Source organism: Trematomus bernacchii, unplaced genomic scaffold (genome assembly GCF_902827165.1).
Source record: "Trematomus bernacchii unplaced genomic scaffold, fTreBer1.1, whole genome shotgun sequence".
NCBI classification, from domain to species: Eukaryota; Metazoa; Chordata; class Actinopteri; order Perciformes; family Nototheniidae; genus Trematomus; species Trematomus bernacchii.
In genome coordinates this window covers 483,168-510,409 of record NW_022987942.1, presented here as the reverse complement: position 1 = coordinate 510,409, position 27,242 = coordinate 483,168, and the positions used below count along the sequence as shown (strand labels likewise).

At 42.2% G+C, this 27,242-nt stretch overlaps 1 protein-coding gene across 5 annotated transcripts; it reads right to left on the bottom strand.

Annotated features, from left to right (window-relative positions):
* Positions 1-146: 146 nt before the first annotated feature.
* On the bottom strand, positions 147-27,207 carry ano10a (anoctamin 10a). Of its 5 annotated transcripts, none has more exons than XM_034115593.1 (16): positions 27,134-27,207; positions 26,612-26,683; positions 24,360-24,524; positions 24,089-24,286; positions 23,425-23,559; positions 19,618-19,737; positions 19,218-19,402; positions 17,850-18,234; positions 17,322-17,377; positions 17,159-17,233; positions 16,026-16,214; positions 15,754-15,945; positions 14,589-14,717; positions 10,986-11,102; positions 5,639-5,655; positions 147-1,119 (listed from the first exon to the last, which is right to left on the bottom strand). In XM_034115593.1, exons 3-16 carry the CDS (start codon positions 24,502-24,504, stop codon positions 1,062-1,064), a joined length of 2,001 nt encoding a protein of 666 aa, XP_033971484.1. In that variant the 5' UTR covers positions 24,505-24,524; positions 26,612-26,683; positions 27,134-27,207; the 3' UTR covers positions 147-1,061. The 5 variants fall into 5 exon arrangements, with proteins under 5 accessions (XP_033971484.1, XP_033971483.1, XP_033971481.1 ...); XM_034115590.1 differs by lacking the exons at positions 147-1,119; positions 5,639-5,655 and adding exons at positions 10,221-10,489; positions 25,156-25,177 and having other exon boundaries at positions 27,134-27,205; XM_034115592.1 differs by lacking the exon at positions 5,639-5,655 and having other exon boundaries at positions 27,134-27,206.
* Positions 27,208-27,242: the final 35 nt, after the last annotated feature.

The following is a 27,242-nucleotide window of genomic DNA, read 5'->3' as shown; positions in this document are numbered from 1 at the left end:
AGATGGTCCACGCCCACTGTAAACATTATTCATTTTCCATAAACTCCGCTCATTTCCTCACAAACAATGCTGACTTCCTGGTTGTCAGTGTATGTTTCACAGGTTTCAGGCCTCTAGCGCTGAAATTCAATAACACTACACACACATTTCATTTCCTTCTGTAGAAGCTTTGATCTGCTTTATTCCCCATCAACACTTAAATACAGTAGAACATGTAAATACCAGAGCACACAAACACACATTGAGATAGGCGTTGCATTTCAAGGCACTGAGTGCTCATCTTCACCTGAGGTAACATGCTGAGCCCAACACAGCTACATCTGTCCTTGTCAGTCTGGGAAGCATTATGTTTACAAGCATCTGAATACTGAATAGTGGGATTTAATCCCTACATAACATGTCAGTTTGAAATCTAATAAACATTGATTTAAGGGAAGTAAACATTTATATTTCAAAATCTGAATTTATATGGTTTATTTTCCAAGATAGCAACTTCAAAGTCAAACATTTAGATTTAAAGCTCCAACCAGCATCTGAGTAACAAAATATATATTTTTGGACAATAGAATGTTCTATCTTAATTTATGAGTCTTTAATTTTGCAATTTTGTGAGGGACATCCCACCCCAGTAGTAATTACATAACATTGAAATGATGAGTTTGATCGCTTATTAGAATCTTTTGGGCCACGTTTTGCCTCCCGATGAGCTTTAACCCTGAACCTTTGCTTTCATGTGTTTACACCCTCACCCTTCAACTCATAGTTAGATGACACATTTTAACATTTGCATAATCCCAAAGGCCAGTATTAATTAATATTGCAGCATTCCTTTGGGATTTCTAAACCATTTATACCATTGTGTACACCACCCCAAAATAAACCGTTAATGCTGTAATATGAAAAGAGATTACAGATAGTGTTTCCATCCAGCGATGCTGTGCATATAAGCAGCGTAAGAAACATACATGAGGGAGTGATGTGTTAAAGCTGTGTGCAGCGAAGGCAGGCGTAGGTTCCATTAGCTCCTCCTCTTCTCCTCGCCTCCTCTCCTCCTCTCCTCTTCACCTCCTTTTCTCCTCACTGGATCCCCTTTGTGAGCTCCGAGGCTTCAAGCATTTTCTGAAACACAGCAAAGGTACATGTACAATTGTTTTACTGTGACAAGGTGCAGTGTGTGTGGGTGTAATTAATTCATATTAAATTGATTTAAAGGAGTTGACCACCTGCTATGTTAGTCACCCACCAGCTCGCTGCTGTTTGTCTGGTTGCTCAGCAGAAAGCATTGTTTGGGTCTGTTAAAGCTGAGTCTTATTTTGAAGGTTCAGGTCCTCATTAGTATCAGTGAAAACAGAAGAGGGGCAGAGAGAGCAGGGTTGCGGTCGAATAGTCCAAAAATCAGCTCCTATCGTCTATCCCTATCGTCTATCCCTTGACCTCTGTGTGAAACGTCACAGGGTTAAGGGATAGTGGATAGGAGAATTAAAAAGGACTTAGGAGAAGAGACTGCGGTACTTTAGAGAATCCGACTGCACTTTCACTATCCGACGTGTTTATGATGCGCCAGTGGAGGTCATAAATGTGCGCCTGCTGCTGTGGGGAAACTATGGAAACTACCGTTTTCTATACAGCGGACTACAACATGGATGTTTAATAAGAACGAGGGACTACTGTAAACTCATCTAGAGACTCTGCACCGTGCTCTGATGCTGTTGTTTTATGCTTTATGAACGGGGACAACAGAGAAACATATTCTTCATGACCAAGGGTGGAATTTAAATAAAAAAGAAAAGTGAAACTTATGCTCGTCACCCTCTCCCTCCGGTCCACATTAATACAAACTAGAGAATGTAATTCCTGAAGAAATTGCTAGTGGGAATGCTTTATGCTGAAAAGCTGACGCTAAACTGCTATGCTGAAATGTAATGTGTAAGAAGAAAGTGAAGAATTTAGATTGAAATGATACATGAACACTGGGGGCTTGAATGTGTGATAAGAGAAGAAAAGAAAGTAAAAAGGCTTGGAAAAGCAGCAGAATATTTGAACTGCAAACCTTGGAACTAACTTGATGGCGAATGATCTGTCGCCATGCCAATGGCATTTGATGACATCCCATAATACGCTTAGATGCGTTGATGGCTGCATCGTTACCAAACCTGTGAAGTTTTGGGCCGTTTGGAGCATTTTCACTGAAGTTATGAGAAAACCGTGTTTCATGGCGAGGGATGCGTACATTACGTAACATCAGATTTGATGTAGAGCTGTGTTTTAACCATTATCTGAAGTCTGCTGCTCTGAGCATGTCAGTTGGAGTTATGACATCATCGTGTTCCATGACAAAGGTGTTTATATTTGAGCTAACGACGTGTCCAGAGATCAAAGGTTTCCATGGTGATCAGTGAGAGGAGAGCATTTTCATTGTTCTGAATGAGAGATAAACCTCTTACATGTGAACGTTTTGTTGAAGAACCGTAACAGATATTGGTGAAATTTGAAAGCATGAAGCATGTCAAAGAACTTGAGCATCTGAAGTGTACTTTTTGTGTACTTTCGGGTTAATAATGTGGCCTTTTTGGCAGATTAACTAAAGGTGTGTGGCTGCTGTGGTGGGGAAAGGTGAGGCTGAACTTACAATGGGGTTTAATGGAGACATGTTGAAAGTTTTTGTCACTTCATGCCCTCAAGAGGCATTTTGTTTAATTATTTTGCTTAATTCTTTTTTATCTTTCAAGCTATGAGATGTTTTCCTACGTTTGTCATGAAAAATTATGTCTCAGGAATGTAGGGTTTGGGAATTATGGCAGGTTTAAAAGAAAATATGAAGGCAAAATTAAATCTGTACTCCACTCTAGCTGTGACATCACGCACTCTAAAATCTAAAGAAGGCCTCTTTACCAAGGTCTGAACAATGTTTAATATCTCTAAAAGTAAGAATCAGATTTAAAAGTTGTGTTACACGAATAATGTCAGAAAGATGTGTAACATTTTAAAGTTGGAATGAGGTTTCTGAGTGAAAGTATGAAGGAGCAGTTAGCAGTTGAAGAAGGAGCAGTTAGCAGTTGAAGTTGCATGAAGATTGTTGAAGTCTGAAGAGTTTCTCCATTGACTTCCATGTTAAAAATGGGATGTATTATGGGATGTATCTCTGGAATTATGAAAGTTATGAATGATAAAAGTAATAGCCATCGATTCCCGACCGAGCTGAACGTTTTGATGTTTGAACAGAGTTTCTGCGATGTTCAATGTGGGAGAAGAAGAGGCGCAAAATAACCCGGCGGAATAATAAGGAATTTCACAGATAGCATTAGTGGGAATGCTGTGTCAGCATTCCCACTAAATGATCCCAATGTGTATGATTGTATGAACTATGAAAAGATCTTAAAATCAATACAAATGTATTTATTATAAACGTTAGTCCTTAACATCTATCACTGTGTATATCACCATTCAAACATCTTTTTAAAGTTGAACAAACCCCACACAGCTCAGTAAAGACTGTGAAATGTTGACTTTATTTGATGATTTCAGTAAAAACTAACGTTCATATTTCTCTTTTTGATTATAATACTGATGAACGTTCAAAACAAAGCAGTTTGGCAAGTTACCACATACGTTTTAAAATGCTTAATAAGCACCGTAACTTTCATGATATCATTTCTCGGTCATAATCGGTTGTTTCCGTGAACGGCCGACTGTTGTGTGACGGCAAATGCTGCGGCCCAAGGCATTGTGGGGCAGCATTTTCTCCTCTCCTTTCGTAAAGGGAGGTCCAGTGGTTCCTAAGCTAAAGGAGGTTATAAAGGAAGTTTGAAACCTCCGTCACGCTTTGCCAAACTGCATTGTGGTTCCGTCGCTTTGCTTTGCTCGCGTCGTTCAACTTTTGAAGCTTCGACGGAAGCGTCAGCCAATCAAATCATATGCCAGTACAAGCTCTAGCCAATCAAACCGCGTGCTTGTGTGTCCGGGGCGGGAGATTCATGTGATTGGTTGTTGGTCGAGTTTCAGACACGCCCACCGGCAAGCTTCAACGGACGCCGCCGTGTGGATGCTGCGTAATAAGGAGGCAAAGTTGACGTTCAGTGTGTTGCCGGGAGCATACAGTATAAGGATTTATCCACGATGTTGAAAATGTTAAAAAAAAAAAAAAAATTAAATTTAAAACATAAATATAAAAAGGTTTTAAAAAGTTATTGTTTAATGTTTTAAGGAGGTGACGCTACTCAGCCAATCAAATCGGTGCAGTCAGTGAGTCAGCACGATAGATTCAAACACACACACAGAGACGAGACAAGAGGAGAGAAACAGCAGTGAGTCATTTCAAATGGCGTGCTCAAAAAAGAGAAAGGTAGACCGTGACAACAGAGCATTTAATGAAATGTTCTCTTACTGGACCTCTTTGAAATGCAATTGAATAGCCCTGCATTATAGCAACAATCTATAGATCTAGAGAATTCGAACGGCACTTATCATGGCTGCCACTGAGGTACTTCCGGGTCATTTCACTCCGTTAGGAAGGTTCCTAAGCAAAACGGACTTTTCGACCGCAAGCAGCAGTGTGACGGAGCAGTGTGACGGAGCAGTGTGACGGAGCAGTGTGACGGAGGCAGTGTGACGGAGGCAGTGTGACGGAGCAGTGTGACGGAGCAGTGTGACAGAGCAGTGTGACGGAGGCAGTGTGACGGAGCAGTGTGACGGAGGCAGTGTGACGGAGGCAGTGTGACGGAGCAGTGTGACAGAGCAGTGTGACGGAGCAGTGTGACGGAGCAGTGTGACTGAGCAGTGTGACGGAGGCCGTGTGACGGAGGCTGACGGAGGCAGTGTGACGGAGGCAGTGTGACGGAGGCAGTGTGACGGAGGCAGTGTGACGGGGCAGTGTGACGGAGGCAGTGTGACGGAGGCCTTGTGACGGAGCAGTGTGACGGAGGCAGTGTGACGGAGGCAGTGTGACGAGGCAGTGGGACAGAGGCAGTGTGACGGAGGCAGTGTGACGAGGCAGTGGGACAGAGGCAGTGTGACGGAGGCAGTGTGACGGAGGCAGTGGGACGGAGGCAGTGTGACGGAGGCAGTGTGACGGAGGCAGTGTTCCTCAGTTGGGAAGTGTTTCCTTGGACTTGTGTGTTCTCAGCTTTCCGTCGTAATTTAGAAACATGGAGGCTTCAAAAAGGATGCTCAGAGCGTTTATGTGTGTCAATATCTGTTTAGGGAAGTTGTGCTGGCCTAAAGGGGGTTTCAATGTGAATGATACAATGTTTCAGATTGTTCCCGAAACCACTTGGTAGCTGTGCAAATGCCCAATGTACCTAGGGGGGGATGCCAGTTTACCCAGCACCTGCAACCACAACCACTGGGAGCAGTCTGTGTGAGGCGGGAAACAGCTGACACTGGAGCACCACTCACCAGGCTGGCCTTAAAGAGTTATTACCTTCATTTCACTGCAACACTACGAGCAAGAAGACACGGATGTGAGGGTGAGTGAGTTCCACAGAACATGTGATTCATGCTGTCTGTCAGTAATCCTGTTATCAGCATGGGAAAGGTGATGGTGCTCAATATTCCAAATCATCATGTTAAATCAGATCCACGAGCAAACCGTTAGGATATTAGATGAGTGATTAACAGTGAAGTCTTCAAAGCTACTTACCCTACATAGAGCTGCCTCTGCAGAACCAAGAGAGCACAGAACAGTGAGGAGAGACCAACAGTGCTTCACTCTATCAGAAACATGTGAACTGGGGATGGGAGCCGGTGTGTAAAGAGTCACAGCTGTAACATGGCTACAGAGTGTGCAGCAGCAGAGACCCCCCCATCCCCCAAAACAAATGGCTGCGGTGCCGAGCCAGCTAATGCTTTACTGTGGAGCCATATCAATACTATTAAAGAAGGCACAGCATTATTTTTCCACAAAGTGCTCTGGGACATGAATCAGGCCCGTGGCCAATGCTAAATGGAGCTATGGACGAGCATGTTTAATGGACATGCATAACATCTCCACTATGAGGAGTTATGACAGTGTCTGTCCTAATGCGTGTTTGAGTAAATCACTGTATCATAATAACAAATAATACTAAAAAAAATGTTTTATTTTGAGGCTGCTTTACCGACACTCAAGGACACCTTAAAATGAATTAAAATATTCTTAAAAGGTTAAAAACAGCAAAACATGACGGAAACATGTGCAGGGTACAAAGTACACTAGGCCAGGGCAATTTGTTCTATGAGCATTAGCATAAAATGGTATGCATATGTGATCTTAAAGTAGGGGTTAATGGAGTTTACTACAGTTTGACACTCAGTCACATGACTTGCAAATATGAGGACTTGCTTGAATAACATTGATAAAACACTTGACCTGACATAGGTAAGGACTTTTTTCTTTTTCCATATAGGTTCTTTAAATGACATTCGGAGTATCAACTTTGTCCTGCTATGTGTACCAGGCTGTGGTCGTCTCACGCCTTCACTACTGTAACTCCCTCCTGGCTGGTCTACCTGCAAGTCCCATCCGACCTCTGCAGCTAATTCAGGATGCTGCAGACATGGTACTGGCCTACTGTGCTGTCATTGGATCAGACCCTTCCTACATCCAGGACATGGTTTAAACCAAACACTCCAGCAAGTGCACTTCACCATCAGCCAATCAGCTTGCTACATCTTCACCGCGAGTGGGACCCTTCGAGTCTGGCTCCAAAATGGTGGAAGAAGAAAACAATGCTGATAATGTGTTCACAGGTGTGCATCAACTCAGTGAGGAGGGGGCCAGCTGTGATGATGATGATGATTGTTTGTTTGTTTGTAGCCTTTATTTAACCAGGTTAAAAATCCCATTGAGATCAACGATCTCTTTTTCAAGGGAGACCTGCGGTACATTGGTTACACATAAAAACAACAGAACAAAAGAACATCACAACATAATTACAGGGGTATAAATTAGCAACCTATTCACAGTGACAGGTATCTAATAACATTTCATCCAGCCGCGCTTTAAAATGATGCAAGGGAATCAAAATGCTCAGTTTCAATTTGTTTTGCATAGTGTTCCAAGCCAGAGGAGCAGCGCACATAAAAGCTTTAGTACCTAAAACAGTCCTAGCACTTGGCACATGTGATAAAAACACATCCTGGGATCTCAGGCAATAGCTACTTGCCACTCTCCGTGAGATCAAGGAGCAGATATAAGAAGGTAGTTTACCCAGCATGGCTTTGTAGATGAACATGTACCAATGACTGAGCCTCCGTACAGTAAGTGAAGGCAGACCTGCCTTGGCATACAGGGTACAGTGATGAGTAAGTGCTTTACAGTTAGTAACAAATCTCAGAGCACTGTGATAGGCGGCATCTAACCTTTCCAGGCAATGGGCAGGTGCATTCATATAGATCAAATCACCATAGTACAGCACAGGTAAAAAGGTCACAGAGCCTTTTCCTGGCTTCAAAAGAGAAACAGGACTTGTTTCTGAAAAAGAAACCTAATCTAACCCTCAGCTTTTTAAGCAGATTAATGACCTGAAGTTTAAAAGTAAGACAATCATCAAGCCAGATACCAAGGTATTTATAACAGGTAACCACTTGGAGTACTTGTCCTTGCATAGTCAAAATATCCAAAGCAGTCTCTGGAGTCTTTTTAGCTTTAGAAAAGAGCATTACCTTGGTTTTCTCAACATTTAAAAGAAGCTTAAGCTCAGCGAGCTGAGTCTGAATAATGTTAAAAACAGCCTGTAATTTAACAACCGCCTCCTTAATCGAGGGACCTGCACAATACATCACGGTATCATCCGCATAAAAATGTAAAGTAGCTTCATCCACATTTTCACCTAAACTATTGATGTAGATGGAGAATAAAAGTGGACCTAAAACAGAACCTTGAGGAACACCATTAGCAATGTTCAACCACTCAGAAGACAGCCCATCAAAGTGAACACATTGGGATGATGATGCCTGGCTCTATGGTGTTAGCGAGTCCTAAGAACCCTGTCAGCCCTTTGTAAACCATCTATAGCACCTGGTCTAAGGTGCATTCAGGGCCTGTCTATGGGATCCTTTGCAGCCACCACTGGACTCTTATTGTACTATTGTATAAGCATGAACATTGTATTGCTTCCTGATGCGACCCATGAGGGGCTCGGATCAAAAGAGCCTAGAGAAGCCTCCGGAAGAGAACACCGCCACTATTACACTCATGGAATGATCACGATACATTTTATTGAAAACCACATATGTGGGGGAAGTGTGTGACAGGTAGTGTGTGACACAGGAAGTGTGTGACACAGGAAGTGTGTGACACAGGAAGTGTGTGACACAGAAGGTGTGCTGCCTATAACACAAGTCTGCGGCCCTCTCAGTTTTTAGATTTTCTGCTCGGTTTGAGCACTACAGAATTTTTTAGGCACATCTCACTATCTGAATAATACGCTGGAAATTAGCAGGAAAATGCTACACCATTGACTTTACATACAATTGTTGTTGGTCAGTGGCACCATGGCCGTATCTCATTTCTGGGATTCCCCCTCCTCGACTCCTCGAATCCTCCGGTAGTGACCCGGAAATGAATTTCAGCGCGCCATGTTGAAGGACATCTAATTTCTCGAAATGCACATCGAGGACCGAGGAACGAGCGCCGAGGAGGCTCTCTGGAGGAGCTCTAACCGAGGAGACACTGATGGGTCCTCCACGGTCCTCCACGGCTCCTCCGTGGATGCATTTCCGGCCACAGAGATGTTTCAAAGAGTCGTGACGCACGGCCGGACTGATCTCAGCCAATGACAGCTCTGCATGCATCCCCTGGATATTATTTTATTAACTGCTTTCATCGCGACGCGATGTTTACAGTGAGAACAGCTGTGAGGTCCGTGCAGAAAGCAGAGCAGTGTGTATGATATATATCACTCAGTATAACAGGCCTACATTACTCTCTTTATTTCATGGGCGTCGCAGCCATTATATGAGGGTGGGACAAGTCCCCCCCACCTTTTAAAATGATTAGTTTAGACCCCCCCACTTTTACTATGCGGAAAGTCCGTGAATTGGTCTATCCACTCGCAACTCGTTGTAGAGCGCTGTCAGTGCTTCATTATCAAATCCATTCCACTTGCTTATTGTGAGAATGCCCAAATCAATTAAATTCCGTACCATGTTTTCACTGCTACTTTGTACCAAGGCAGATTCTCAGAGCCGTGCACATGAGCCGTACACATGCTGCGTCTTTTGTGTAACTGTGTCTTTAGTTGTAAAATGATGCGCGCCACAGTTTCCACGCTGCGAGGCTCCGGCGCTAACAGTTCACGAGCGTGCTCCACTAGCACCCGGATATAAGGCGCTGTTATTAAAGAGGTGGAGGGAGAGTCCTCTCCTGTCAGACTGAGAGGCTGATAACTACAGCTCAGTGAGGTAAAGGACTCTCTGAGAGGCTGATAACTACAGCTCAGTGAGGTAAAGGACTCTCTGAGGGTTTAGATAGTTCACTTTAGTCTAAGTAGTGGGTCTCAAACGGTTTGGTAATCATTTATGTAAACAAGTATTTCCAAGGCACACCTTTATATGATCATTATAGTTATAGAAAACAAGAGAATAACAGGTATATTATAGGACAGTAACACAAAAATACAGGTTAAAAGGAGAGTGATTTGTAAAATATGCATAAAGAAAAAGTCAATCTGTTTACAGTTCTGTTTCACATGGGTGTTGAGAGATGTATCCATAGATTTAGTCCCTCATGTTGCTCTCAAAGTGCAGCAGATTGATGCTTTTAACTTCAATATTAAAAAAATCATCTTCTCGGGTGAGCATGCCCCCGGACCCCCCTAGAGGAGGTGAGGTCCACCACCTGCCCACACCCCCTGTCAAATTGTCCCACCCACATTGAGGATGCTTCCTACGCCCATGCTTTATTTGTATGCTGTAGTTTAGTAGATATCTACAAACAAAGAGTCGATATATCCAGTCTCTGATAGTGTTACGTTATTTTGAGAGTGTTTGATTCTGAAATTGTATATATATATATTTCTATAAATATATACATATATTTCTATAAATATATACATATATATGTATGTGCGTGCGTGCGTGCGTGCGTGCGTGCGTGCGTGGGTGCGTGCGTGCGTGGGTGCGTGCGTGCGTGCGTGCGTGCGTGCGTGCGTGCGTGCGTGCGTGCGTGCGTGGGTGCGTGCGTGCGTGCGGGTCCGCATCTGTAGCCTGTTATTGTCTCATTATACCGCACTGTGAATGAATTAAAAGTAAATATATAAGTGGTCATGAACACATCTGTCCATCAGACAGAATGCTGTGCCTCCTGTCATCATTAATGGACGTCTCTTTAAAATGACCGCCCAGAGGAGAGGAGTTCTCATTTCTCTAACCGCCTGCTGCTTCCCCTCCTCTCTCCTCGGCTCCTCCGCTCGCATCTCCTGTGGGCGGGACTAAGACACGAGGATAGGAGTCGAGGAGGGGAAATCCCAGAAATGAGATACGGGCCAAGTCTTTCTGCTGTCTCCTGCACCTATGGGTCGCAAACACATTTGTTATGCTGGGTGACAATGACACCAGAAATGACAGTTGTGTCATGGTTTACTTGTAATTAATATAATTCAGGCCATGTGTCTATGCACGAATGCAGGTTTTATTGTAATTTACACAACAGGCCTCAAACGATTACCTCTTTTAAGCTCTTCCTCTTTTATAGGCTACAAAGGACCAAGGAGGTCATGATGAAACTAAGATTCACTTTAAATAGAAAACGTCTGGTTTCCCTTCATTATGTGGTCAATGAATAAAATGTTATGTAGTGCTGGTAACTCCCATACCAAATAAAGTATCCACTGCAAGATGGCACACAGTTCTGCAGTTAAAATATACGAATGGACTTCATGTCATTCTAAAAATGGGGAGGCTGCAGTTGTCTAATGGTGCCATATTTTTCTTTTATCTGCAATTGATGTATTGTCTGCTGTTAACTGTTGTTGTTGAGTGACTGAGACTTGCTGTCAGGTTTTTACCTTTTTCTTGAGCGCCTCCAGGGATTCGAACTCCAGACGGGACAGCTTGATCTGGATGTGTTTGGGGACGTCTGGGATGATGAAGGACAGGATGAACTTGAAGGCCAACAGCCCGTGCTAGAACCACAAAAACAGAAACTCAGTTATGTTGCATCTTCTATATCAGTATTTACAAAGCTGGCCTGGTGTACACAAGGACACATCTTAACACGCAGCAGTCTTTCTAGTTACAAAAGATTCATTTTAAACCTGCCAAACTCCAATGTATTTCAATGAATGAGCCTAAAGCTTCTCACACGCATGTACAGCTGTTGGCAATGCAGAGTCATGCCAGACTGAGAGACACGACACGTTGTAATTATACAAACTAAAAAGATGAATTATTACTTTATAACATGAGGTGAAAGCAATCTCAAATACATGTTTATTAGAGGTTAAAAAGGTTTGCGCTTCTATTGGCTAGTGCAACAACACATTGTATGTGATATGCTAGCTTTTTGAACATTAAAGCATGGAAACATGTCACAGTAGAGACACAAAATACAAATATGAACCTGAACATTTGAATAATAGGAGCCTTTAACTGAGAGTTCATTGTAATAGAATGCAGTTCTGTTAAACAGCACAAATCAATATGTTAATTTAAACAATGGATCTAATTACTGAGTGTTTACCTCAAAGAAGCTACTCATAATGAGGACTGCTATCAGGATACTGGATACACAAACGACAATAAACATTTATATATCACTGACCATGAATAATACAATTAGAAGTTCCACTAAATGGGGAGATCAATATATCAAAAATATATCCTTTAAAATATATTTGGGAGTCAAGGCTTATTATCACAGCTCCCCCTTAGACCAGGAGAAAGTCCTCTCTGGTTGCCTGGTTACTGCTCACTGATGTGTGTAAACCCCTTTATGTAATTACCCAGGTATCATCGCTCCACTGCTGGAAAGCCAAAAGGTGCTGACCCCCCCCCCCCCCCCCATAAATGACTGTGAGAGAAAGAACAAACCATGTATATAAACTAGCTGGCTGTAGATAGAAAATGTCCCTTATGGCAATATATTGGATGTTGTGTCAATAATGCACATCTGTGTGTGGCTCTCCCGTGGTACAGAAAACATTATACAGCCTGCCTCTGATTACTTCTGTTTTCCACTCTCTTTAATAGCCTGCTCGCTCTATCCCAGGGAACGTTCTGGATGCTAACAGGAGGAACGTGCTCTGATGTACAATCAGCGTTTCTCTCCCTCTCACATCCATCTTCCTCTCCTCCTCATTGCTTCCCGCCCCTACTGTTTCTCCATCTCCAACCGCCATCATTTCCTTTGCTCTCTCTTTTTCCACTCCTCCTATCTCCACTCTGATCTGAGCCGTCTGTCACAGGCCTGAGCTCTTTACTATAGAAATACACCCGTGTGCATGGACAGGATGGATGGCTGACAGAGAAAAGGCAGAGTAAAGGCCAAACAGGAAACATCACCACCGTCTATTGCTTTATGAAGTCATGTTCGGGGGATGTAGTATGAGAGGTAGCATGCTAACCGTTAGCACAAGAGTTCCTAGCATCTCCTTGGCTGGGATTAAAATCAACAAGAAATCACCTCTTCTTTAGTAATGTCCAGGTTCATATTTGTACTATGTGTCTCTACTGTGACATGTCTCCATGCTCTAATGTTCAAAAAGCTCTTTATTTTTCTCATACTGCCTGTGCTGCAGCACCTCTTTTCACTCTCTGTCTGAAACCAGAGCACAGTCTGCTCTGATTGGTTAGCTGGCCGACTCTGTTGTGATTGGTCAACTGCTTAGGGGTGTCCCTCCCCTTAGCTTATCATGTACAATGTGTTGGAGCACTAGCCAATAGATGCGCGAGTGTTACATAGTGATGTTACGGAACTAAACAACGGAGTCCAATGGAGGCGTTTCAGGCAAGGAGGGAGAGTGTGGGAGAGAAACTCCCTCTGGAGGGAACACAGGGATTTTAGCCTTTGCAGACCATTTACATGCACACAATCCTATAGAACACACTAGAGGAAAGGGAAAAGCCCCAAAGAGCCCTGGATCAGAGGTTAGCGTGTCACAAACGTATAGTGAAGAAGATCACCTGCTTTATTTAGCTAATATTTTATTCCATCTGTCTTTCTGACCAATGTTTCTGTATAAATGCAAATTGGAAGTGAGACGTGTTGTCACCGGACTCTTCTCTAGCACCACCATGAGCTTTACGTTAGTGGATGTGAATGAAATGTATGGACACATAGTGGATGGACGTCATAAAGTATGATAGAGACAGACACTCTTATACAGTAAACTATCATTACTACAGTAGGAACAGAAAAACAAATGAGGGTATCTCTCACCAGTGAAAGGTTTAATTAAACATAATGGTATCCGCAAAGACGCTGGAGGGGAAGAAGTACTCACAGTGAAACACTCCTGCATACACAGTGGAGATGATCTCAGCTCTGTGTGCAGACTACACACTCAATCCAACCTTCAGATGATCAATATGACCCAGTTTCTGCCTCCGTACACAGAGGTACAGTATGACTTTATTTTAGTTATTGTCTGAGACAATAACCAGATGGTTGGAAGGATCCTCCCTCAGGAGCTTGTTAAGCACTGATAAGTTCTCTCTGAAGGACTGCAGGAAGGTTAAGATGTGTAAAAAAAAAGTAAGTCAATCGGTCAGACAGTCAGTAGGCTGTTTTGTGCGGGGGCATAGTGCTGCAGCAAAACTGTGATGTCACTTGGGCCAAAGTTACCAAAAATAAGTCATTGACATAAATTCTGTTTCTGAAACAAACACCAATAATATAATAGTATATTGTGTTTTGTTCTGCTTTATGAAAGTGAGATCTTAATCCGATATAAGAACTTTGGGACAGTTTTCAAGATGTGCACAAGATTGACTTCTGGTTCAAGTGAAATATCAAATTAGAGAATTGGGATGCACCCTCGTCAGTGCATTGGGGGGGCTCTAGCTTGGACTCTGGCTCCACCTGGTGAGCAAAAATCAGCTCACATAAAGCAGCGTGTTGGTGATATCTACAGTCTGTAGCTTCATGTTTTGTGGTTTTACAAACATGTGTTCTGCCTGGCTGTGAAGGTGCAGACAGACCATATTTTATTCACAGAACTGAGACAAAGGCTGCAGTGGAATAGTGAAAGAAATTACAAAGATGAATGTCCTCTGTTTTGGAACTTCAATTCATGGTTACTAATCCATGGATCTCTTTCCCATGATCCTCTATGGGTATGACAAACTGTGTTTGCAAAACTGCCCTAATCTCTGCCTAGGGACTATATGTACTGTAGTGATTGGTTACTGGACTTTGACACTAGACGAACCTGAGAAAATCAAACCAAAACTCAGATGTGATTTTGTTCACGTTCCTCTTTCTCCCCGTAACTGTCTGTCTATGTCTGTCTCTGACTCAAACGTTACTTGTCAAAGCTATTTGGACCACAAACTGAATTTAAAATGTTTTCCCGTTGCTACAGATTCTGCATTCACACAAACAATCTGTAAATCTGTATTAGATCAGGGGGGGGGGGTTGTCTTTGTGTGTGAGTGTGTACATGAATTACCTCAATAGCCACCGTCCACAGTATGAGCTGCATCTCTGACTCGGGGAAGTAAGCCTTGACTTGTGGAGACATGCCGATCAGAGAGCAGTTGGTCACCACGGCGATCACGCTCATAGCCTCAAAGGCTAGCTGCACACACACAGACACACACACACACAGACAGACACACACAGACACACACAGACGCACACACAGGGAAACACACAGACACACACACAGGGACACACACAGGGACAGGGACACACACAGGGACACACACAGGGACACACACAGACACACACACACACACACACACAAGGAAACACAGAAGGACACACAGGGACATAGACAGGGACACACAGGGAAACAGACAGGGACACACAGGGAAACAGACAGGGACACACAGAAGGAGACACACAGGGAAACACACAGGGACACACACAGAGACACAATAACAGTCAGTAACTGCTTTCAACATTTTACAATTTGAAGATACAACCTGTGCGATGGTAGCATTATGTCCACCGTATTCATCTACAATTAACATTTTGATATTGTTTTATATTACAAATGGGATGAAGTTTGTCATGGGAAATATTACTCCATTTCTTCTTTTTGACAGAACAATTAGACAATGAATGTATTGTGATATAATAACCAATACGGTGAAATAAAATGACATGATTTGGCCATATCGCCTACCCCTAATCCCGTGGATACGGCTACTTGCAAAAAGCTGGAGAACATTTTCTTTTGACTGCAGGGAACATATTCATAAGTGATTTTAGCTATTTGCTACAGCCCAATACTGTGACAGGGAATTCATAACGTTTCTAATGAAAGATGGAGTTGATACAGGGAGTTTCTCTCTTAAAGACAGAGGAACTGAAGGCTACTGATGCATTCTCAAATGAAGCATGCGATGTGCTTTAAAGCGTCATTTAATAAACTAATTTCTGGAATTTGAAATGAGCGTGTTCTGTTTTCAACAACAAAGTTAACTGCATAACTTTGTTACCCCAAACACTGCTCCCATCACATGTCAGACAGAGGTGAACCACAGCAACAACAGTTAGTGTGTTAGTTGTTGCTCTAGGCTGTTCCATCAGATTTTAACCCGTGGTCTGTAACCTCCGCTCAAAATAATCTGACCTAGTAGTTCCCAGAGAAACTAGCTCTGTCTCACCTGCCAGACTCCGATGTTGGCTGCCGGCTCAGAGAAGGGCCGTTTGAACACGCAGCACATCTTGAAGGCATCAGAGTACACCTCTGTGATGTTGTTCAGCACCACCAGCACAGCAGCCAGAGGGTAGACGCAGGAGAACAGACTGACGTATCCAAACAGCAGGAACAGCTCCAGGTAGTCGTCGAAGGTGCCCTAAAGGAGAGGGAAGCACACACAGGTTAGAGGACTCTGAAGTACAATAAGCTGACAGAGAAATGGACCAGATCTCCTACCAAGTAGGTGCTCATGTCAGCCTCCAGCCGGACCTGCTCAGCCAGAGGCAGCTCTGCCGCAGCCACGGCTTTTCTCTTCTGGACCTTACGCATCATCTTCTTGTTGCGTCTCCTCTGGAGCCAGTAGGGCAGGAAGGCCTCCATGAACTGATTCAGGATCTGACTGGTGATCAACAATGTGGCCAGACTCTGCACACATAGAGAGCAGGGGGTTCAGGGGGAAAAAACAATATTCAATTAAAGTAGGTGAGGACGAAGAAGGTAGAAAGTAACAATGGGTAAATCCCAATGACCCTCCTTGACTCCTCTCTCCTTGACCCGGATATCGATCAACACACTTCATGTTGAAGAACATCTTAATACCTTAAATGCAGAAAAAGGAGTCAAGGAGAGAGGCTCTGGGAAGTGTTATCACTACACCCGTGTCAATGCTCAATCATAAACAATCATAGAAAGTCCCTTATCCAGTTTATTGGTAGAGGAGATATATTAAAACAGTGAATATGGCTAATAAGTCTTTTATATTTTGGTCAAATGTGTTTTCTGTGGAAGAAATGATATTACAGCATCCAATACAGTGCATATGAAACTCAAAAATCAAGCTGTAATAAGATCATTACAGATCTATTAAACAAACAATTATTAGTTGAATATGTTTGTATTATTATGTAAAGACTTAAGTGCCTGTATTGAACAGACAGAGTTGAAAGGGGAAGACAGAGGGCATGACACTTGGTCCCAGGGCAGATTCCAACCCAGGTCCTCTGTAAAGGGACCGAACCTCAGTATATGGCTTCTAGTTCTACTGAATAAGATATACGGGGTCACTTGAGGGCAGTCCAGTGACAGGTGATAAGGGTTTGACTAGGCATGAGTAAAGGACTTTGTTTATAAGTGACCCTCGAGTGAGGGAGGATATCACATTTCCAAACTCCTCTGTCCTCTTTTCTCTTTCTCGCATCTTACAAGGCAGAGCTGAGACCAGAGGAGGAGACGGAAGGCTAAACAAGGAAGACAAATATTGGATGAACCGGGAGGAATGCTGGCGAGGTTGATTAAAAAAGAATGAAGGAAGGAGTAAAGAAGTTATTAAGAATAAAACAAGCTGAAAGAATAAAAGGGATTTGGCCTACCTGCCTGAGCAGCGCCATGTCTTGCATCGCGAAGGCGATGTAGAAGAGCGAGGCGAAGCAGTTGAAGAAGTTGAACTACGGGGAAAAAAGAGTGAGGAGATGAGAAGCTGCACTTTGATCACTGAAAGAGCAAACAGGCAACGTTTGTATTTAATATACTCACGACTAATACTTTGAGGACCAGCTGATTCTGATAGGAAGACTCCAGCCTGTGGTTCTCTATCCAGAGGAGTAGAAACATCATCAAAATGTTTCCTAATGTGAAGTTTATGAATGTGTTACCATCACCATAAAAAGGTTCCCACATTCTTATTGCAACTGTAGCAAATTGTCATGATACTTGTCGTAATGCAAGTCAATGTGAAAAAAAACGTGTGTGTTAAACCAATGAAACATAAGTATATTTGTATATATATATATATATATATATCACGTACAATGTGTAGGAGCGCTAGCCAATAGAAAAGCAAGTGTGACGTAGTGATGTCGCTATGTTACAGAAAAACAAAGGAGTCATATATATATATTAAATGTGAGTCCAAAGCCTCACTCAGCTTTTAAGAAGGTGGGGTTATCAATTATCAGAATATACGTATGTTGATTGACCTTCTGCTAAAAAAATATAAAAAAAGTTCACCGGGATAAATACAGCACTACTGTAGAAATGGTTGTTCCAATGACTGCTACTCACCCCACTCAGTGAGGAACTCAGCAGCATATCTGTAGACCAGGTTCATGATCTCTATGACGACAGCATAGATAATACTGGGGATGAACAGCAGGACCCCCGTCCAGAAGGTGGGCTCCTCGTCGTGGACGGACAGCACCCAGCCCTCCATCAGAAAGTAGATCATCATGACGTAGAGCGACAGGTAGAGGCAGAGCAGCACGAAGGGCAGCGACACCAGGTAGACGCGCAGCTGCCTCTTGGTGTTGGAGTCGAGGGGCTCCTCGCGGCCCGTCACCGGGTTGAAGCCCAGCACGCCGTGGAACCCGGGCCGCGGCTCTTCAAAGGCCTTCTTCCTGCTCAGCGTGCCCCAGCTGTAGGCTAGAGACGTGCTGAAGCGCTTCCATAACTGAAGGAGGAGAGGGGTACTCAGCTTTCATCTTTCATATAGACTACAGTGAGTTTACTCATTTCATTCTTCTGGCTGCATGGTCACTACTTTTTATATTTCTTGGGCAGTCTTAAGAAGTAATGGATTACCAGTGGTATAATGTAGCGAAGTACATGTACTCAAGAACTGTACTTAAGTACGATTTTGGGGTACTTAACTTGTGTTTTTCCTTTTTATGCTACAGTATACTGCTACTCCACTCCGATTTGGAAGACAATATCTACCTTTATTTGAACAAATGAATTAGTAGTTACTGTATACAGATTCTGATTATTAGCTAATATAAAATATAAATAAACTAAGGAATACATGAATAATTAGGTTAAAATATCCAGCGGTATTATACAAAGTGATTACAACTAGCTCCACTTCTACCAGCCTTGATGAATAATCCAGTGATTTAATAAAATGATTCTAAAATGGGACATTAGCCACTATATGTGCTTTTACTTAAAACCTAAAATGAGCATATAGAGTTTGTTGTAAAAGGATCAGATGTTATCTCTTCTCTGTCAGCTGTACTGTTCTGTAGGATGATACTTTCAGTGTGAATCTATACGCCTACTGCCTGAATCTGCTTTATGGTTTTCACTTTCTTTGCTTCATTTGTTCTGTTTTTAATTCAGTAGGTGAACCTATACTATATATACCACTTAAATAGTGTGTGAGCTGAACTGTGTGTATTAAACAAAAACTGAGCATTTTCTGTCAGCTCTGATTTTATTTCTGCTTTTCTAAACTGTAGTATGTGCACATGTGTTTCATTGTTGGTGTATAGACTGCTACCTGGATAAGCTGAATGAATGGCAGGTTTTCCTATCAATTAAATCATTTCAAGGTCACATTGTTCTGTTGTCTTACAGGATACACAACATTTGTAAAGCATTTGTAAAGTAACCCTCCAAACCCTGCTTATAAGTAGATTGAGTCACGGTCCGTACCTCCAGGATAACGGTGCACCAGACCAAGTTGAACACAGCGAAGACGACGTATTTGTCGTAGTTCTCCCAGTCAAACAGGTAGTAAGGCACGCCAATGAGAGCCATAGGCACCAGGGCGAAGGTGAAGTACTCCAGGAAGCCAAAGTAGAGCGCCTGACCCTCACCATAGTAGCGTCTGATGTCATCTGGGGAGAGAAAGAGGAAAAGTAGCAGGGAGGAAGGTTTTATTTGTCATCATACAAAGTACAACGAAATTTCCTTGGCAACTCTCACTGCAGTAAAACATAGACACAATAAATAAATAAGAGTGGTAAAAGCAGAGGGGATATAGAGAATATTACAGGAAATAAATATAAAGTGTAGAGAAATAAAAGGGGAATACAATGCATCTTGTACTTACCCAGAGGCTGAAAGGACAACTTGACCTTCTGATACCAGGAGTAAGACAGCCTCTTCAGTTCCTCTTTCTCGTGGAGTGGAAACACTTGGATCAGGACCCCCTTGGACTGCAGTCTGCGAACTGGGACACAAATAACAACATTATTTTGTGTATAATTATATTTTGTGTAAATATTGTCTTTATTTTAAATTTGTTACAATTGTCTATAAAATAGTTTAAAGTGGACCTATCATGCTATATTATAATAATATAGTGTAGGACCATACCTATATAAGGCATATTTATACTTTTTTTTTTTCAAAATACCAAACAGATCATGCATTTTAGCCATGCCTCATTTCGCTCAATTTGCACTTTTTTAGCCCTGTTTTTGCAAGGGCAGATTCTGTGAGAACAGCACCATCTACAGGCCTGGCATATGTACTACAGCGTCTCCAGCGCTTTCGAACGGCAATGGCCGTGGCTGTCTCCTCCTGATTGGTGGAGTTGGCCCAATAGCCGTAGCGCCACTGTCCTGACGTCAGGACAGTGTTCAAATCTGGATCAGTTTTTATCAGATCCGTTGCAGCCCCTTTTTTAGAGATTTGGGTATGGAGGAAAATAGAGAGGGTTGTGTTTTCTGACACTTGGTGAGTTCCCTGGAACACCGGGGACACATATTCATGTATAAAAGACGCACAAAAGTGCATTTTGCATGATAGGTCCCCTTTAAATTAAAATGTTTTGCTCCTTTGAAAAAACAAAAAAGGTTTTCCTTCCTCCATGTATGCACTATTTACCAGTGGCGAACCGTGTCTATCACAACTGGACCTTCTGTAGACACACACACACCCCCGCCGTTATAATGTCCGTCTTTTCACTGAATTGTCGTCTTGAAAAGGGTACACACAACAATTCCGCAACAAAATCATCTTCACCTGTTGCACTTGCCATTTCAACATTAAAAACTATAAAACGGCATATGAATTGCTTCGTGGCATTTATCTAGATCCTCGGTCTCGAGCCAGTTAACTAGCGGGCCTTCTAGAGTACCCTGGAACCGAGGGAAACTCTGAAAGAATACGCCCATTGGCTACTAATCAATATATGATTGGTTGATCAAACTGTCAATCCAAAGGTACGCTCTCATTCAGTGCAACGGCCAGGGTATTCTATCAAGGATATAGAATACCTTGGTTGAAGGATATTCTACCCAGAGAGATATCTGATTGGTTGCTTTTTTTTTCTAACACAAAACCACTGAAATGCGTAGTGCATGGACCGAGAAGGACAAACAAATCAACGGAACACTGTGATATTACAGATCAACAACACAGATACCATTCTCATTTATTCATTTTACATACATTTTATTTATATAATTAAATTGTTTTTTTGTTTGTTTTATTTGAGTGTTCCAGGGTATTCTCTGAATACCTTGAAGGCCCTGACGGTTCGCCACTGCTGTTTACACCAAAGCAGATTTCTCGTATGGGTAAACCTACTTTTCAGATTACCTGCTAATTACTATGTTTTCTTTATGACAATGTTATGCAAATAATTCCCTTTAGTGCCAGCCAGTGTTGTAGTCAAGACCACCTTAACCGAGACCAAGTCATGACCAAGACTTTAAGAGGTTGCGACCAAGTCATCATTGAGTCTTTACTGGGTTGAGAGGCAATACAAATGATGAGGATATGCCTTTGAAGGGGAAATCTTTAATTTCTCAAAGTTGGAAATATTTGAAAAATGTTACACTGACTTTTGAGTGACATGCCCTGCTGCATTCTATCCCTGACTCTGAACCCAGACACACACACACACACACACGCTGTGCACAGTGCATAACAACAGCAATCATCTCTATTGTCTTTCACAGAGTGACTCGATACAAGAACATTCATTTAAAGGACTGCATCATTAGTTACAAATGATTACATTCTGCTTAAACACATTTTGTCAAATAAAGGCCCTAAATAGAGTCAGCTTATCTCCCCTCCAACTTCATTGCTTCCTTATCTTATTTTTGGAGTATTTCACTAGATTTGCATATTTATTGCTTCCACACTGCCACTGAGAGGGATAAAAAAAAAAATCTTTATTTAAAATAACTGTCAACTTGTCAAAACTGTAATTCCATACAATACGGATAACATCAGAACAACCTAAGATGTCAAATCTATACATGTAAAAGGATTGTTATCCCCTGCAGCTGAACACAAAGCACCCTTTTATTTTAAAACCCTCCAGGACCCCTTTTTCTTAAAAAAAAATCTAAAACCAATCCAAACTGTAGCTTTTACAAGTGAGATAAAAGCAGGTCCTGTCCTGCCCTCTGATTGTTCTGCAGCTCTAAATTGACAACGTGGCTTTCCCTGTTAAAAGTGTAACAGCTGTCACTTAGAGGCATCACACTTCTTGTAGCCAAAGCCTAGGAGAAAAGCATCCTTTCAACACCAAACCGTTTCAAAAACTTTTGAGGACATTAAAAAGGAAATTAAGTCTCTCACATTCCTAAAAAAGTTAAATACAGTTTCTATTTTGTCAATGAAAGGGAAAGTATTTCAAACGGATGGATTAACAATAGAGATACAAGCATTCACAGTAACGGACCGTCTACACAGCAGCGTTAAAAAAATCTTGAAACGCTTCTGCCCATTCACTTTGAATGGGGTGACGTCACTTTCCCTCACTTTTCGCCGAACTGCATTGTGGGCAGGCGAGCGGAGATTTTCAGGATTTTCAGGATTCAAAGTTGAACAATGTTCAACTTTTGAAGCTGAGGTGGAAGCGTCAGCCAATCAAATCCTGTGTACGCAAATCTGACAGTTCAAGCTCTAGCCAATCAAACCGCGTGTATGCTGGGAGAGACATACCGCAGGTCATTTCCTCATATTCCAAAAAATGGAGGAGAAATTAGCGGTAGAGAATCAATCACCCGGTGCTTTATGACCAGACCTACCGGGATATAAACCGGAGGAGCCAGGCATGGAGGGAGGTGGCAGAGACAGTGGTATGTTTTCGCCTGTTTGGGGAGTTTATATCCAGTTTACTTCGGGCTTTTTTGCTTCGTATGTCGCGGGCGGGAGATTCATGTGATTGGTTGATCGTGCCTTGCTCGCAAAAAATCCTCAAGCTTCAGATACGCCCACCTCCAAGATTTTTTTAACGCTGCTGTGTAGACGGTCCGTAATAACGCCATGCTCCATTGTGAATCTCGTCCAAACTCCCCATTTCTTAAAGAAATCTGAAATCAAACCAAACTCTGGTTTTTAGGGAGATAATAACAGGAAGTACTTCCTGCCCTGCCCTCCGTTTTGTTTTTTCTGCTACTGTATGTTGACGGTCTGGCTTCCCCTTTTCCCAGTTCACCATTAGAGGTTGAGCTTTTAGAATATCAGCAAACTATGAGGCTGAGGGGAAGTCTTCAAAGGACCCTGACCCTCTAACAACCCAGATATATTCAATAAAGATAAATAGAACAATAATAATAATAATAATAATAATAATAATAATAATAATACATTACATTTATAAAGCGCTTTTCCTGGTGCTCAAAGCGCTTAATGTAGCAAATCCTCAAAGTTGAGAAGCTGGAACAGTGTTTATCCCTTTTGCTCTGTAAACTATTTAGATCATTTATTGATTATGACAATGGTTGACAATGAACTTACTGTCAGGAGACTAACCGATAAGGATGAAATCTCATATCATGGTATTTACAGACATATCTTCCCTGTGTGTGGTGATATCGTACCCTGTGTAACTCATGTGTGTATCCCAGTGAGTTAGACACCTGACAGAGAGACAGAGTGTAGGAGGACTCACTGATAGATTTCCCAGGGTACAGCTTGGCCTGGGGGTGTCCTGGGACATGAGTCTCATCTTTGGCCCGGAGTGTGTCCAGCTCATGTTTGATGATGTACTGACACTCAGCCATACTGAGGAAGGAGTCCCCGTCCCCTGGAGAGAGAGACAGAGACAGAGACAGAGACAGAGACAGAGACACACACACATTTTACTTTCACAATTTCACTTAAGACTATGACTATCAATGTTGTGCAATAAGTTTTTCTTTATGATTATTATTACTGGTTGCTACTGCTCTTTTGCACATTTCATACTGTTACATAAATCTGTAAATAATTGTGCAATATATACTTACATCACTGTTATCAGGCTGCTATCACATTCGATGTATAACTATGAAACAACTATAGAAATGACAGCTGGTTTATGTATGTTTTTTTTTTTTTAAATATACTGCTACTTTATTTACCATGGTGTACTTATCTGCTATTTGTTTTTTTACATATTGTGTTTTTTATGATTAATAACGTGTGCATACTTAGTTATTTTTGAATATATTAGTCTATTCTCTTTTTCTGCACTATACTCCTGCTGTTGTAATAATGTACATTTCCCCGTTGCGGGACAAATAAAGGAATTCTGATTCTGATGTCCTGCACAAGCCCCCATGCAGCCTCTTTACCTTCGAAGTGTTTGAAGTTGTGTTTGTTGGCGCAGGTGAAGCCTCTCATGGATCCATCACTGAACTCCTTGAAGAGGCCCACCTCCTCCGCCCCAGAGAGCAGCCTCTGCCACTTGGCCCCCACCAGGAACAGGTTGGGGTTCTCCTTCTCCGAACCCCCGTCTCCGAGGCCCAGCTGCTCCACCAGCAGCTCAGCGCCTGGGACAGAGGACAGGCTCAGTAAAGGCTCAGTAAACGCTACATGAATACAACGCCAATACAATACACACACCTCCATTCTGCTGAGGGTCTCTGATCCTGCTCAGCAGCCAGGCGATGGCCTCCTGCTTGGTGTCGGAGGCGAGCTCCAGCACCACCAGAGGAGTGAAGCTGGTGGAGCTGGTGGAGCTGCTGTCTGCGGACACAGCCGGCACCATCTCCCCCGAGCCCAAGGCACCTGCACCACAAAGAGGATTTAAAATAAAGTATTAAATAATTACAATGTATATGATATACTATCTTATTTTAACGTGCAAAATAACGTTTTATAAAAGGTACAATGTTAAAGAGGTCTTATTGTGCTTTTTTAGGTTCTCCCTTTCCTGTAGTGTGTTCTATAGGATTGTGTGCATGTAAAGGGTCTGCAAAGGCTGAAATGCCTGTATCGCTTTGTTGCTTTTTGTATCTTCGTATGCAAATGATAAGCTACCTTATACAGCCAGCTTAATGGGAGCTTAATGATGCTGTTTGGACAAAATAATAAATTGATTATTTAACAACGACCTATCTTCTGGTAAGGCAAGAGCCTGGAAAACATTCATATCAGGCTGTAAAACCATTCTGTCTTGGTTACATGATATTTCCCCACAAAGCACTGTACCGTTTAAACCAGTTAAAGCCTAGCAGCCATGTGACGGCAAAGTTACCTCTAGAGGCTTTCAGAGTGGACAAGGGATTGGGCCAAAGACTACTGACAGAAACAGCTGACACTAAAGGGGGAGGGGGGGTGGTGAAGCATGTTAGTAACATCAAATATATGGTAAAATAGCGTTGGAAAGCGCAGACTGTCAGAGTGAGAGCGTACTCACTGTCGGTGCTGCGCTGGATGATCTGTGTGAGAGGAGATATGTGAGTCACAGCACATCAGAAACAACATGGAGTCTGAGCGCTCAGTCAGCAGCAGCAGCCGGTTTCAGCTGTCCCCCCCCTCCCCAGCAGCTCCCAGCAGCCCCCAAGACTTATGGCCCAATTCCAAACTCCCCCTACCCCCTCCTCCTCAGTGATGGAGTAAACTAAATCTTTAGTCTGAACTCTGAGCTCCTTCTTTAGTCAGAGGGTGTAAATACAGCGGCAAGCTTTGGGACGAGCTGCTACAATTTCTTTACAATCAAATGAACATGTCTACAGGTTTTCAGACAAGACAGAGGGATATCATCCTAAGAAAAAAAAATTTAAATATAAAGGTAGCCTTCAATTTGTTTCCATGTCTATGTTGTTTTGCACAGTTTGATAGTAAATGTTTGCAACTATGTGTACACAGCATGTTGACAGTCACAAACAGCGTTGCATTTGGTCAGGTAGGTGCTAATTAGTTCAGGACCAATGCAGACTTCCTGTTGGACTTTTTAATAACTTCCTGTTGCAGTGTTTAATAACTTCCTGTTGCAGTGTTTAATAACTTCCTGTTGCAGTGTTTATAAACTTCCTGTTGGACAGTTTAATAAGTCCCACTCTCTGCAAATTGGTTTGGAACAGAACTCAATGAGGCAGAACCTCCATGAAATGGGCACATCAATGATAGTGGTTACACTATACGTGTACATGTTTGTAGTCAGGCGGAACATTTAGCCTGATGGCTGTGCTTGAGCAAAGATGTCATATTATACTCATTTTCAGGGTTCATATTTGTATTTTGTGCCATCTCTGTTCTGATTTGTCAACCACTTAGAGATGTCCCACCCCTTAGCCTATCATGTCCAATGTGTTGAAGCACTAACCAATAAAAGCGCAAGTGTTACATGATGTCACTATGTTACGGAAGAAAACGAAGGAGTCCAATGATACTAGTCTTTATGCAATTTACTGGGGACATAAATATGTGTCTGCTAAAACAATGTATATATAATATAGCTACTGTGCTATAGCTAGATGTCCCGCTCACGTACAATGGAAGTAAACAAAGGAATCCTGTGGAGGCGTTTCAGGCAGGGTGTGTGGGAGAGAAACTCCCTCTGGAGGGAACACTGGGATTTTAGCCTTTGCAGACCATTTACATGCACAAAAACCTATAACACACTACAGGAAAGAGAAAACCCAAAAAGCATAATAGGTCCCCTTTAAACCTTTGTATCAGTTTCATTGATATTGTTTGGTGACATCACATATTTCACATCAGTGTGACCAAAGATCTAATCAGCTGTGGTGGAGAAGACCTGTGTGGCTGTGCAAGGGACTTTAAAAAACGGTTGAAGATTCACAATAAATCAAAATCAAAATTACACTGATTTCAGAAAGGACAGATTTTGGTTTCAAATGATCACATACCAAACGAAAGAGGACCGAATGCTGCAGCTTGATTGTAAGAAGATTTTCCACTTTTTCCTAGCACATAGTGACCTGTCAGAGCACAGGCAGAAGTATTTATCCCATTGATGACAATAAAGCCATGTCAGTGAGAGTACAGAGGAAATGAATGCATTCAATATCTGGGATGTGACTGATCATGTTATTGTAGCTAAATCAACTTGTTTTATGTTAAATTACAATATGTATGTTATCATAATTAATTCTAAATTATAACGTTTTTTGTACTTTTAAGTGCCGTTAACGTATTTGAAAATCTGTCAATTACTGGCCATGAGCATTACAGTGAATGGACAGTAGGCTATCTAATTGAAACGCCACGTACAGTAAAGTTAGGGTGTCAGCCAGGGATAAGCTATAACGCCAAATGTAACATGTTACTGTACCAAAAGCTGTCGGTGCAAACTAAACTATCAGTCTTATTTGAATATGCAAAAAAATATTATTATTAAAACTTCTAAATGTCTTACTCTCGCTACTCACCAGCTCTGTCCTCTGCTCAGTAATGTTTAGGAAATGTTTGGAAAGCTACTTCCGCACTGCCTCAGCACAGTAACAGGGTGTGCTTGTTTTGTTTTACAGCTAAGACAAG

Coding starts and splice junctions, on each gene's coding strand:
- ano10a (XM_034115588.1), bottom strand. CDS start 24,504: ATGGTGCCGGCTGTGTCCGCAGACAGCAGCTCCACCAGCTCCACCAGC. Junction 23,560..24,088: donor CAACTTCAAACACTTCGAAG/GTAAAGAGGCTG, acceptor CTCTCTCTCCAG/GGGACGGGGACTCCTTCCTC. Junction 15,946..16,025: donor CTGACATGAGCACCTACTTG/GTAGGAGATCTG, acceptor CCTCTCCTTTAG/GGCACCTTCGACGACTACCT.